Source organism: Grus americana, chromosome 1 (genome assembly GCF_028858705.1).
Source record: "Grus americana isolate bGruAme1 chromosome 1, bGruAme1.mat, whole genome shotgun sequence".
NCBI lineage: Eukaryota > Metazoa > Chordata > Aves > Gruiformes > Gruidae > Grus > Grus americana.
This window is the reverse complement of record NC_072852.1, coordinates 26,205,129-26,219,766: the sequence shown is the minus strand read 5'-3', so window position 1 is coordinate 26,219,766 and position 14,638 is coordinate 26,205,129. Positions and strand designations below refer to the sequence as shown.

General features: G+C 43.4%; 1 protein-coding gene across 4 annotated transcripts in view; it reads right to left on the bottom strand.

The window, feature by feature from the left end:
• Window positions 1–11,329, bottom strand: part of TSPAN12 (tetraspanin 12) — a 47,255-nt gene extending 35,926 nt beyond the window's left edge. The window contains exons 1-3 of one of the 4 annotated variants that reach the window (XM_054813371.1): window positions 11,135–11,154; window positions 10,571–10,707; window positions 9,527–9,552 (exon numbers count right to left, since the gene is read on the bottom strand). In XM_054813371.1, the coding sequence (XP_054669346.1) occupies window positions 9,527–9,552; window positions 10,571–10,707; window positions 11,135–11,154 (183 nt within the window). Of the gene's footprint in view, window positions 1–9,526; window positions 9,553–10,570; window positions 10,708–11,110 lie in introns of all 4 variants that reach the window. The other 3 variants (XM_054813368.1, XM_054813369.1, XM_054813370.1) reach the window with 3 other exon arrangements.
• Window positions 11,330–14,638: the final 3,309 nt, after the last annotated feature.

Below are 14,638 nucleotides of genomic sequence, written 5' to 3'. Positions count from 1 at the left end.
CTTTAGATATTTATAAGTATTGATGAGATCCTCTCTCAATCTTCTCTTCTCCAGGCTAAACAGACCCAGCTCTCTCAGCCTTTCCTCATACAACCATTGCTCCAGTCCCCTCATCATCCTTGTGGTCCTTCACTGGACTCTCTCCAGTAGTTCCCTGTAGTTCTTGAACTGGGGAGCCCAGAACTGGAGACAGAACTCCAGATGTGGCCTCACTAAGGCAGAATGGAGGGGGAGGATAACCTCCCTTGACCTGCTGGCCACACTCTTCTTAATGCATCCCAGGATACCATTGGCCTTCTTGGCTACAAGGGCACATTGCTGGATCATGGGTAACTTCTTGTCCACCAGGACTCCCAGGTCCTTCTCTGCAGAGAGACAGATTTGCATCTGTCAAAATCAGTAACAGTGTCGAACTGGGGCAGCATAAACACATGGCTCAGAAAGAGAATAGGCAAATATTCAAGAAGCTCCTCTTGAACAAACAGCAAACAGTGATATCTCAAAAAAGCAATTCAGCAATAGATTGATTACAAAAGGTATATTTTACAGCACATAACCTGGCAAGTGCTTGGTAGCTCTTTGCTGGCAAAGGGAAGTGAAAGGGAAGGGAAAAAAGTCATATCCCTTCTGATCAGAAAAAGTAAGCCTCTGGGCAGGAACACTCTGCCGGATGAAAGATGCATTTGCCACACCAGACTGCCCTGTGTAATAATGACTGATGTTTAGTTTAGTGACAGATTACCAAGCACTAACTCACACCCATCAATCAACTTGCTCACCTGCTCCATAGCCACAGGGGAATCACAAGAAGCACACAACACACATGCCCAACCTCCACAGCCTCCGGCTTATGACTCAAGATGCGTATGTGCTGCCCTGTAAAAGCACTAAGCACCCTCAAGTGTTAGCCGGCATGGAGGAGGCTCCAGGCACCCACTTCACCCATGGCAAAGGCAGATCTTCAGCCAGCAGCACAGCAGTTCCACTAACACCAGCAGTACAAAGCCCATGCGAACACTAACAACCTCCCCAAAAACCCTGGTGTGCATCCAAACCTACCAGCAAAGAACAACAGTTACATCGCTGCAATTCACTGCCATGCGATTTTCAAGGAGTCATGGGCAGGGGCAAGGTCCAGATTAGAGTTTTTCTTGGTTTGTTTGGAGGACGGAAAAAGGTGGCCTTAAAAAACTGGCAGCCTCTACTTCAACCACTGTTTTGTAACTAATTTAGATGTAAAATACAGTCAGAAATCTGTATCAAGCAATCAGACAAAAGGACACAAGTTTATGAGAAATAAAACTACCAAAATAATTTTCACCACATTAGCAATTACATCATTTCACCAGAAAGTTTTCATCCAAGCTTCTCTGATGATAGCCAGTCTGCTGTGCTGTAAACATAATATGATAGTAGGCAGTAAAACATGTTTATTTGTTGCAGCTGGCTGCACAAGTCACTATGGGTTTCATTCTGAACCGTCACAGTATGTTATAGAGCCATCAACATGACACTGAAGAGTTTAGAAAACTGCCTGCTGTCATACTCTATTTTAAATATATTTTCACCCTGATTAAACAAAGGTAATAAATTATATTTTTATATATGAGCAATACGCAGATCACACAATAATATATTAAAATTCCGAACTAATTTATAGCATGAGGTTTTTAAAGCTACTACAGCTTTCTCAGATGACTGAATTACAATATCTAACAATGGACTCAAACTATTAGGAGTGGTCATTTCCAAGCACAGTTTAAGTTGTCTTTGGAATTTTTTTACATAAATTGTACATCAAAATGAAAATATAAAATCATCTTTTATGAAGTATATATTTTGAGCCCTTGTTGTGACAGTCCTACTCACAATGTCTTTGAGACCATACCTAAACTGGAAAATAAATCTCCATTTTCAATTAATAAATAAACATGGATTTCTGTCTTTGAGGGAGCAAGACCAACTGCTGTCATTATCTGCACACTTGTTTTCATTCTCTCGTTGCTTTTTTCTTTCAAACATTCTAGCACCTTAATTTTTGACAATGAAAGTTGCTGTGCTCAAATTTGAGAGAAGAGGGGTTTTTTCATTATTAAATCAGAGGAAAGATTAAAAGTATCTTCCATATTAAAAATCACAGACCGTTCTTTTTATTCTAACAAATGAGGTAAACAGCTTCAGGCCACGCTCTGGTACCTGTGCAAAATGCTGACTAGCAGCACTACAGAGCAACGTGCTTTGCAGAAAAAGGTTCCCAGGTCCAAGGAAATTACTTCCAAGACATGACAGTACAGAAATAAACTTTGAGAAAAATTTTCAGTTAAAATTGACTTGGGTAACCTGAGCTGTGACTTACTAAAGGGGCTAGGGGTGAGGTAAATCACTACAAGGTCATCAACAGAGCATGTTGCAATGCTTTTCACGATTAAGTTCAATATTCAGATCATTGAACAAACACAGATGACTCAGATCCCTGAACAAACAGACAACTACATTTTTTTTAGGAGGGAGGGGCGTAAGGGTGGGGGAGAGCGGAACAAGAGGTCTTGTTTTTCTGTATTACCTGGCAAAAGTATTTAAATGTTCAGAGAAAGAAGGGTGGCCTCTAAAAAAGGAAATTCCCCTATTCCCTACTAATGCATCTTTTATTCTACGGACACGCCAACATTTAGTTTTAGCTAAGGTTACTACAGAGGGTTATGCCTTGGTCCCCTCCCACTTGCAAACAGCTGAAGCATGTACTTATTTGCACTTTGAATCCGGTTTTGCTTCACAGCTGCAACAGTGAGTTAACAACCTGCTCCATATTTGGCACAGGTTGGAACTTGCACGCTTTGCAATAAGGCAACTGCTGGAGCACTGACAGGCTGCTAACGGGTCACCCTCCAGGGGTGAAGCAAGTTTTCCAGCAGTCCACTGTGCAAGGCTCCTACAGCAACACAGCATAAAGAACAAATAAGAGCCCAAATATGCAAACAGGTCAAGGTACAGTTCACCTATCAGCTGGTTCTACCGAGTGTCAGGCCTACATACGTATCAACTTCTGGGCTGTGTAGCATAAGGGTACGTTAAAAGCAGAGGGATAAGAAAGTGCATATATTTCTGCATCCATCCTCTCTGTGACTACCTAGGCACTGCATTTCTTGTTAGGACATGATTTGTGCCACTCTTCCCTCAAAGGTAAGTGTCTAACTGTCAAGAGACCTTTTGCCTTTGGGGAGGCAGAGGCATGTGCTGCTGATTGTGGATAATTTGCAGCAATGCTTGGAGCTCAAGCATCCAGATCTGCATCACAAGCCACGCACCACTGTCAAGATGATATGCCTTCACTTATACATAATATACTCTTAATTTTGTTTCTGCAAGAGCTTGTTTTTGTTCACAGACAGTAGTCAACCTCACAGATGGTAGGCAAATTATTTTTAAACCCAGGGCATGTAACTGGAAGACTGATATGTAAAAAGTGTATGTATTTCCTATGATCCACAAGACCTACATATCAGCTGGTTGTGGGTACACCACTTAACTTTCCTGTTTTACACGTGAATACCAATAAGCACATGAAGATTACTAAAATACACCTGCATTTTTAATTAAATCATGCATTCCTATAAAACTGCACAAAATGAAACTGTCCTCTATACCTTGGGAAATAGCTACATGAGATTAAAAAATTGGTACTATTCCTGTGAACCTTGCCTAGTGTCTACCACACACTCTTGAGATGATGGAAAATCTTCAAGGTACCGAAGCAGTGCCTGAGGATTTGTGAATAACTGGGTAGCTATCTTTTACAGAAACAAATGCAAGTACCTACAGGCCAGGTGGACCTTCCCAGTTCTGCTGGAGATCATGGCTTACTGGTATCAGCAGTACCCATAAAGCTATTGGCTCAAATCTAGTCAGCGTAGGTTTGTGCCTTCATCCTCAAGGTAGATGCAGTGAGCTCACCACAGTTAATTGTAAGGATTAGTCAAAAAATGTCTGTGGTTTCACTGATTTCTGAATCCCAATTAAGCAGTACATTAATGTCATTTCTAACACTAAGGTGGGGTTTATTTTTTTCCTTTCCATCATCACATCAAGCCACTTGCTTTTTCAGGATCATTTTGCAGAGACTTATCTACCAACTCACTGTTGACATGCCATGCAGGGTGAGCCATGTCACCTGTGAAGGTATACATGGGATAAAAGGTTATACAGAAGGAGATACAAAGCTGACTTATGGCTGAACTCTACTTTGTTAGGACATGGTATGAAATGCAGCCTAAAGACACCAAAAAGTAAAAGATTTCTCAAAGACCAGAATTAAAAGTATTTCTGGTCCTTTAAAACTCCTCCTATAGCTTGCTCTGCTGAATGTATTCCTTTAAAAGACACCCTATTCCCACAGAAGCTGGAGTTATTCTTGCATGGCTTTTAGGCACTTTCTTTATACAAGAATGCTGAGAAAAATCAGGTTTCAATTATGCACGTCTACATTGCAGTCTCTAAAATCAGAGTATATTAGCCTAGAATGAACCCCATGTTTACACTGCTCGAGGTACCCAGCCAGGCAGCATTCATTTCAATGGATATTATTAGTCACTCAAATTCCTTAAAAACTTGACCCTAAATCTATTCGTTCTAAGTATCTGCAAATCCCACCAATGTGAGTGAAAGTTGGAAAGCAGCAGAAACACAACCTCTATGCAGAATCTGTTTCCACCGAAGGGAGGATAGACTGATTTCTTTCTCATGTCACAGTAGATTTAAAAAATGAAGCAAAAAAATTTACAAGATTCGAATACATACATTTGAGGTTGGAAAAAGAAGGAAACACAATACCACTGCTTCCAACCACCCTTAATGTTTCCTTGCACAACACTAACATTCCCTTGCTCTAAGTTCTCAGGTGGTATACATAGCCAAAACTAGAAGATTTAAGTGTGCAAATTATTTAAAACAAAATTAAAACTAACTGGAAGCTTGCTCCTCTTTCATTTTATGTGATTTTTTTGTTCACAAGCACAAATTCGAGATAGATGCAAAACAATTTCCACTACCTGCCAGGAGGGTTTATTGGCTGCAGCCACATAGTCTAAATTAGATAGTACTGCTACGTACGTGAAGGAAAGCTCTGCAGAAACAGCGTATCCCCAGGCAGAAAAACCTCACAAGGTAAAGGATGCGGCATCATTGCTGGCTTGGCTCAAACATCCAGTGACACTATTAATCATCAGTTAAGAGATCCTTACCGTCGATGACGGAGTCATCTGCAACTTACAACCCTGATTTGCCCAAGCCACTGTCGTACGGTCATCCTCAATTACAAGTGACACAACTGCAGCTGCTCCTTTCTGCCTCACATGCTCATCAGAAAAAGAATCAAAAAGAAAAAAAAAAAGCTGGCAGGTTTGTCAAGGCAGAAAGTCTATACAGACTTTTTGCTGCACATTAGCTATATTTTGCTTTTTCTTTTAACTGAGAAAATTGACAAAAATGTGCTGCTTTTACTTGCATCTATCACTACCTAGTTCACCAATTTTAACTATTTCTAATTTTTTTGAAAGAACACATGTGGCTGAGCTGCCAAGAAAAGTAAAACAGGCCTGTACCTCTCAAAGCTATTGCTTTGCTTAATCCTCTACTAGTGTAAGCAGCCAGGACACTGAATTTTTCCTGTACTCTGCACTGTTTTCTAGTTCCTGTTCTAGCACAACCCCTAGGGGCCACTGCCCTCAGATAACCTCCTGTGTTGTGCCTGTGCCATTATTATGGGCTGGCCATGCTCTGCAACTGAAGGTTTCCCCAGCATAAACGCTTGCAAAGGTGGTGTAATTGGGAAAGAGACCGTAGCTAAGTATGTGAGAACAACGGCAACGTTGTAAAATGCGTCAAGGAGGATTTCTGTGAGGACAAGTAATACAAGCGCTCAAAATGAATGATGATGCTTGTGTTACATCCATGACCGCTACTGAGCTGGAACAGTGTCAGGACCTTGCTGATACTGAAAAGCCCCAACAGAAGCAAAGACCCTGTAGTCTCGTAAACTGCGTAAAATATGTTTTTAGAGCTATCAAAACTAAATTTCTCCAAGTCCTGACAGATGCTATCTAGAGATAATAAAGACTAGTATTGCCATTAAGACCAGAAAATTAGGAAGCAGTAGGAGCACGTCTTCTCTGAAGCACCACTAAGATAATCCGCTCAGTTAAGCACTAAGTCTTGACCACAAAACTGCATATCGTGCATTTTTGGAGGTCCCCTCTTTTTATTAGGCTGTCCAGAATGTAATATGCTGCAAACAGCAGTGTTACACAGTGTAAGTCAAGACACCTAGAGAAATCAAGTTGGGCCTCTCAGTCTCATAAATTACTTTAAGAAGTGATGTTCATTTATACATGAGGATGAGTAGAACCACTGCAGGATTTAGTCTGAAGAATATTCCTTGTCCAGGGCACTGTCAAAAAAACCCTTATGAAATTAGAAGACCAAGGAGGTCCTGAAATTGCAACTTCCATTGCTTTCAAAGAGACATCTCACAGTCAGATGCATGACCTTGGAAACAGCTTCCAGAACAACAAATAGAGCACTGACAACAGATTTATTCCCACCTCAGGAGAAAAGAGCTTTCAAGATCTGCTGCAAGTTGCAGCTCCAGAAGTACTGATCCATTCACATCCACAGAACCAGCGTTTTTCTGGAGCAGTAACGGCAGTACATCTATTGGGTCATTATCAAAACAGGATGAACCACTAAAACAGAAACTTGGGCATCCAGTTAATTGCTTATGAATTATTTACAGCTAAGCAGCCTTCAGGTCAAAAATGACAAAAAGCATAACAATATTGCCTGCCTCCCTCTCACGCACACACAAGCACATCCTGTCTACCATTACACATCACAGCTCATCAGCTGAGCCCAGTAAAAGTTTCTTTCTTTTCAAATAAGAAAGCGTACACACCTGTACACTAACAAGCAATGCTTTGGAGAAGGTACAAGGATGGCAGTAGAGTGACTGATAAAGTTCTCTCACTTCTTGCTTCTGTAGGCTCCAACAGCAACCAAATTACGAAGGCACCAGTGTGTTGCAGTAACCATCCACATCTTAAGTTTTTCAGCAAGATCAATGGTCAGATTAGCCAGTTCTGTTATGCGTAACGTCTTCTTAAAGAGCTTCACATGCACTAGTCTGCCCTCATCAGGCTGCCAATGACAAATGCTGGAGTCCCATCACACACATGCTGAGACAGTCACATGCAGGACACACTTGAAGCTTACTTTAGATGTTCCCTTCTAAGAGGCTGACAATCAGATTGTACCAGACAGTGACTACTGGCTCTTGCACAGTTTTTAATCAGATCTTCAAAAGCTTCAAGCCCCCCAGCTTGGAGGAAAAAGCAATTCTTTTTGTACCACATGTGGTTAGACCTACTGCTGGGCACCACCACAGTGGAACAAGGAGGGAATGTCACTCTGTTCCAGCCAGGATCCTCAATCAAACCATGATTTTAAAAAGTCAACATACACTGTTTGCACACCTTCACTGTTTTCAGCCAAACACTGATAACTGACACAGCCACTGGGCACGTTACCAACAGGCTCAAAGCTGTTCGGAGGCAATGGCCCTTGAGAAAGAAGCAAGGGAAATGGTAAAACCCTCCAAGATTGGGCTTGAAGAGAATCACACGTATGCATCCCAAATCGGGGGATGTAAGAGACCTTGGAATCACAGCATCATTCTTGTCTTTACCCGTTGGAACAGAACCCACCACGCTCAGGAGGAATATGGCTGCACATTTTCAAGGAGCTGATCTAATCTAAACTTCCTGACATCCAGCCCATAATCTGGGCTGCTATTTATCCAAGTAAGCACTAACATAAGCAAAAAGGCAAGTTAAAGCTTTCCAAATGGAAGGACGAGCAGGGGCAAGGGCAAATCACAGCCCCCAAGCCCCCACCAGTGGGTAAGCACCTGCTGCTGCCAGGGGAACTTTTCATAAGAAAATTCTGTCCCATGGGTCATGCTGACACTCGGAAAAGGCAGTTGCAAAACTCCCACTGAGCCCAACAGGAGAAAATTCAAGCTTTGAGAGAGGAGGAGATATGGCAGATTTCACTACAACAAGCAGCTAGTAGCAGATTTGTATTTAGCTGTTAAATACACACGTGAGCAGGACTAGATAGGAAGCAAAAAGAGGTTTTTACACATACATTCCTCCAAAGAAGTCTGACATAACTGCAATACATTTAACTACCCAACCACCACACATCTTACTTCTTACCACACAATTCTGGCAGACTCGGTGTTTTTTGCTTATTTGTTTATTTGGTTTGAATCAAACCACTGCATTCATTTGCTTTGTAAAATGCAGAGAACTTCAAATGGACTAGCCAATTTTTCATTTGAGTTCCAACACCTTTTATTTTATATACATTATGGAAGATTGCTTTAATTCTTTGTGACATCTGTGGTGCAAGTCATCTGCTATACTGGCATTTATTATTTAATTACATATTCACATGCTTCAGCACAATACAGATTTCACTTAGCTGCTTGGGTATAATTTCCAGTGTCCTGCCCTTATCTAGGAAGATTAATTACAGATAATTTTTATATTTTACAGAGAAGCATGAGAAGTTACCATTTTCTTCCCTATGACTATACCACAACAGACTCAAAAGATCCTTTTTCCTATAAGACCAGGAAAAAACAATTACAAATAAAATAAAATCACACTTTCTAGTTAAGGGTGATCTGAGACATTATTTAAAGGGTAACAAAATCTAAAGAATGAGAAATTATTTACAGCCATGAATGCTTTAAAAGAAATCTAGACATGAATTAAGAACGGACAAAGTTAACAGCAGCTCCACATTACAGACGTACTTAGTGCTGTTCCGCTGCCAAGCTCAAAGGTGCTGTGTAGCTCCACAACAGAAAAACACATGAACAAAACAATGAGAAGTTGGAAGGAGCAATTTGACATGGAAAGGGACTTAAAATTTGAGTAAAGAGGGCAGACACATTTAAGTCTCCCAGATGAGACCTTGATCTCCCTAGAGAAAAACTGCAACACAATGTGCTAGCCCCCTCCAAAGATAAGGGCAGGCTTTCCTACATAAAGAAAGCATCTTAGGACTGAGAAATGAAGCACTTGGCTGCAGCACCAAGGTCCCCACCACCATATAACAGACAGACTGATGCAGCATGAGGTTACACATGACCTTGTGTGTAACCTGGCTACCACCTAAATGGCTGCTTCAATTATAAAAAGCTGTCACTGAATAATAAATCTGATGGGACACTGCAGGCAACAAGCATGGAGGGCAAGGGAAAAGAGCAGAGTAAGTTTAAGGGGACAAAGACAGCTGTGAGTTAAGGTGTGAATGGGAACTACTGAGGACACCTCAAGACAGGAATCACGGAGGCCAGAGGAAAGCAGTGAACAGGCAAATGGCAGGACAGCATGTTTTTAACCATGTTGATGTCTGTTCACTCAATTCTAACAGCATATGTGTAAAAATCTGAAGTTGAACTCAGGTCAGCTGAACCCAGGCAACCTTCACCTTAATCAAAATAAAATACAGGTTTTTAGATTGTATACAGTATCCAATGAAAACCATGTATGATGTCAGAAACAATTACACATCCTTTTTTTAAAAAAGAAAGATTTCCAGTTTTCTCTCTCATTCATATTCTGATCTCCACTTAACTTTCAGTAATCACAGGTCTTCATCTCAATTCCATTATAAACTAAGCTTGGTCCCAGCCCATGTATTATCCCTGCATCACTGAAGTCCACAGCACCTCAGGAGTCAGCAGTTGTAAACAGTTGTGGGATGTCATGTCTTTAGCCCTTTTGTTCTCTTATGCTTATCGAGCATAAAGCTCAACTATGCAGGTGAAGCAGATTTCATTTGGTGCGAGTGAGCGAGGACCATAAGCAATCTCCATCATGCTGTTTGTCTGGTGCTATGAAAGTTCAGGAGCCGGTGCTGATCACCCCCACTTATGCTGGAGAGCAAGAAACCCTGCTGCTATAAATACAGCTTTGACTGAAATGCTGAAAACAAAAGAAAGAAATCACCCCAGGCTTTGCCTGCCAGTTAGGATCTTGCCACTAAAAGCACCAAAAAAACCTCTGGGCAAGGCCTTTGCAGAGCAGCTGACTACTTGGATACCTGCGAGAGCTCAGAGTTCAGCTCGGGTCATGGGATGCTCTGAAACTCACGCAGTCAGGAAGCCACAGCACCCGTGAATATTTCCCTCTCTACATATTATAGGTGCACAAATTCACACGTGTATTTATACCACTGGGCTAATACCAGATCTAATTTTACTTCCAACTAGTTTCCAAAAGCTTTTTTTTTTTTTAAGTGATTGGTATTCCCTTATGGAAACTGCCTAGTATGGGCCGTAGGCCAAGGCAGGCAACTTCTAGCCCTTGGCGAAGGGCAGTAAGCCCCGCCGGTAAAAGCGGCCGTGCCTGCCGGGCCCCGGCGCCCTCCCGCCACCCGCGCCGCCAGGTCGCCACCTGCTCGGGCGGCGGCGGGAGCCCGGCCCGGCCCGCGTCGCTACACTCACCCAGAAGAGGAGGTTGAGGGCGTAGAGCAGGCAGCGCAGGCACTTCACCGAGTCCTCCCTGGCCATGGCGAGCCCCCGCGGGAGACAGCCCCATCCTCTCACCACATCCTCCTTCCCGAGGCTGGGCCGCCAGCGCCCTGCAGGGGATGAGGCGGAGAAGGGCCGGGCGAGTCCCCCTTGCCGAGGAACCGGCGCGCAGGTGAAGGCGGCGGAGCCGCACCGCAGGTCGGCCCCGGACCGGCCGCGCCCGGGCGGGAGCGGCCGAGCCCCGCGGCGACCCCCCGCAGCTCTCACCAGTCGCCAACCCCCGGCAGCCTCCCTTCGCCGCCCGCCCCGCCCGCCGCTCCCGGAGATACTGATGAGCGGGTTTTTTTAATAAAAATAATAAAACCGTGGAAAAGGGAGAAGCCCCGCGGGCTGCCCCAGGAGCAGAGCGGGGCCGAGGGCAGCGGTCGCGCTACCCGGGCGCGCCAGCCCTCTCCCTGCCCAGGAGGGACGCGCTGCCCCGGGGAGGGCGGTCGGGGGACAGCGGTCACTTACCGCCCGGGCGCCCCCCTCACTCACTTGCTCCGGCGAGGACTCATCGGGACGGGACGACGTAGCGCAGCGCGGAACCGCGGCGCCCATGCCCGGCGGTGCGGGCGCTGCCTCCGGCGGGGCGCTGAGGGGAAGGTCCCAGCGGCTGCCCCCGGCCCCCTCCACCCCCGCCCGCGGCGCTCCGCCGAGCCCGGCGGTAGCCAGCTGCACGGACACCGCCGCGCATGCGCCGCCGCCTGCTCCCGCAGTCCGACGGGTCCTAGCGCCGCCGCCGCCTGCTCCCGCAGTCCGACGGGTCCTAGCGCCGCCGCCGCCCTTCCCGCCGCGTTAGGGCCCTGCGGGGTGGGGAAGGCCCTGCGGGGCCTGACCCACCGACGGACGGGAGTGGGGAAGCGGCCGTGTCTCTAACGCCTACCGACCGCGGAATCGTACCTGCGGGGCTGAGTGGAAGGGGCGGCTCGGGGCATGCCCGAATTTCACTGGGAGAGACGGCGGGTTTCCTTAGGAGAGCTGCACCCGTCTGCGTGGTTTTGGCTCTCGGCCTGTGTGGCAAAGCGCGAAGGAGGCAACCCCAGAAATGCATTCCCCGCTGACAGACACTCTCAGAACCCCAGTTATGGAGGGGCTTGGGGGCTGGTTTCCTTCTTTTCGTTCGGGGAGCTGTTAAGCAAAGGGCTCAGACAACCAGTAATACACACCACCACCAGCCCCACGCAGCATGTTGGTCCAGAGTGGCAAATACCTCACAAAACATGGGTTTTTTTTGCAAGATTTCACAGGCATTTCATAAGGTTTGAGCACTGTTGCATCGTAAATTAAACCCTGCTGACATCAAACCCTAATCTGGTCATTAACAGCCTTGCACCCATTCCCCACCGCAGAAGCGCAACCATCTTGCGGATAAATTATTCCAGAAACTGGCAACATCTACAGTTTAGGCAAACCGGCCATTGATTTGCCCCATACTGTGCATAGTACTTACAGATGCTACTGTAAGTAAGCTGAAAAAGTCATCTTCTCTCTGAGACCTGTTAAAGTGTGTGTGCATCTGATGATGAGGGTGGTAAATCCTACTGATGTCTGTATTGCTTCAATGTATATACCTCTCCATATTTTAAAAGAAAAAAATTATAGTGTCAAATGTAGGGTTATATGCAGATTAGAAAAAGAATTTTCCATGGCTACATTTAAAGGTGTTGCAGTGCCTCCATCACAAAAATTAGTAGAAAATACGCTGAAAAATGTTTCTTAGCTATAAGAGGAAAATAGTCTTCAGTACGTGTTATATAAAGACTTTTAACGACTGCTAGTGAAAGCTGAGAAGGAGGAAAAAGGATGTAATGGATGAAATCTAGCTCTTGTGAGGCCAAAGAAAAATCTGTTTCTTGAAGCACTAGAAACAGTTACTTGAAAAAACACGCAAACTGCAGACGTTCAAGTGCTTATCACTGCGGCTGTTGGTGGGATCTCACTTCAGCTTTAATTTCTATGATTTCATGCCATTAGTAATGAATCAGGGCAGACAGAGTCTTCAGGTGTATTTATCCCTCCTTAAAAAGAAAGTAAAATGGACATGGATGGACGTAAAACCTCATGCAACAGGGATTTTATGCCAAATTTGTAGAAGTGAAAATGGTAATGAAGTTGAAAGTACTCAAGAATGTTGCAGAAATGTGGTGTGTGAAGATTTTTCTTCCCTGAAATTTGCTAAGCTTTAACTGCTATTTTGATCCTCTTTTTCTGGAATCGAGAGTCCCTCCGGGAAGCATAGTTTGATACATTTCTAATCTTCAGTGAATATTGCTAATTCCATACCTAAATAAGGCAAACTGAGCTAAGACAGATACTGTTAAAAGGTGACATTGTACATTCATTGTGCTGTTTACATACCAGTCATTCCTCTTACAACTGAAGACTTCACATGAACAGAGTCAGCGAGACAGATCTTGAACAGGTATGCTATTTCCAGTGAACCCATGCCAGTTTACAAAAATAGTGTCAGTTTACAACTGAGATCCAGCCTTGGCTGAGGACAATACAGTCTGTTATAGACCAAATTAAAAGTAATTGAGGTTGTGTTTGTGTTCTTGATTTTTCCTTGGGAGAGAACAAATTACCTGAGCAAGGTTTTATAAAAAATGCACTACAAAAATATTCAGTTATCTTACACCCAGTGATTTTTCTTTAAACATGCCTAAAATAGCAAATGAGACGTTCTCTTACTTGTTTCAGATTTTTTTTTTTTTTTTGGCATAGAGCTGAACTATCCCTAGTGCATAAGGAATTTGAGGAAAGGAAAAAGAAAACTAGTCTTTTAGACCTCTTAGTTGTTAAAAATCCTGCTAAAAATGACACTTCAAGATTTTATGTCTCTCAGTTTCCATTCTTTGAGGTCTTTGGTCATAAGATGCTCTCAGACTAATTTTTTAAAGTTCTGTTACAATAACTTCGTCACAAAGAGGATCCCCTAGTTGGTTAAAGAATTTTTCTGTCCTCTTGCTGTTAGCTAAATCATTATTTGTCCAGAAGACATTTGCTCAAAACCTAAAGAAAACAGGTCCTATTTATGAATGTCTGCCAAACACTATAGGGCCCAAAGGAAGGTCCCTTTGGAATAATGCTTTCTTCTAGGCTGTCAAACTTTGTGAAATTTCTGTGATGTCAACACTGGGAAAGAAATACACAGAAAGTTCCCATGCATTCAAAACAGTAACTAAACTGGAAGTATTAGCTGATCACCCAAAAAAAATCAGGGAAGCTACAATGCTGCTTCAGTACATGCTTTTTTGTTTTCCTTTAAACTAAATAGTTCAGATTTTATTTAGGGCAAGACAAGAGAATATTTTTTACAAACAGAAGTCTAATGGTGAAGCTCTTCATATTTAACTTTTTAAAATAAGAGTTTGCTATTAGCAAGTAATACTTCTTTAATGTGCAGCACAGAGATTTATGAGTGTGGAAACTATTGAAGCCTTGGATTGGTATTGTCTGCTTGGATTCTCCGATGTCTAATAAACTACAAATTGTGAAGCTTTTTTTCTGTGACAGGGCATCCACAGTAGCTTTCTAATACGAATTCTGTAGACTTAAAGTGTTCATGATACAGCCTTTCCATCAATGGTAGAGGAGGGGGATGGAAGTATCAATAACTCCAATAATCTGTCTTTCCTCTGTTGAACTGCCTATTTTAATTTGATGTACAGAAACTTAATATCTGTAAGCTAGCTTCTCTTTGTCAAATGTGCTTGAAATTGGCCAACAGGTTCAAAAGCTATTAGAAGAGTGTGGATTGACAGACATATGTCTGCGTGAATAATACAGTATGATCTCATAAGCCCTTCTTCATCAGGAAAGCTGACTAAAAGAGGAGTGGATATTAAAGACATCCATCCAGTACATAGCTGCAAGTGTCTTTAATTTAAACTACATTAGTAGCCTGATCAAGAGGAATACCATTAGGCATGCATGTAAATTTATAGGTGATAATTGCCTGGTACTAGATGGCAGGAAACTTTATCACTGAAAAAGCAA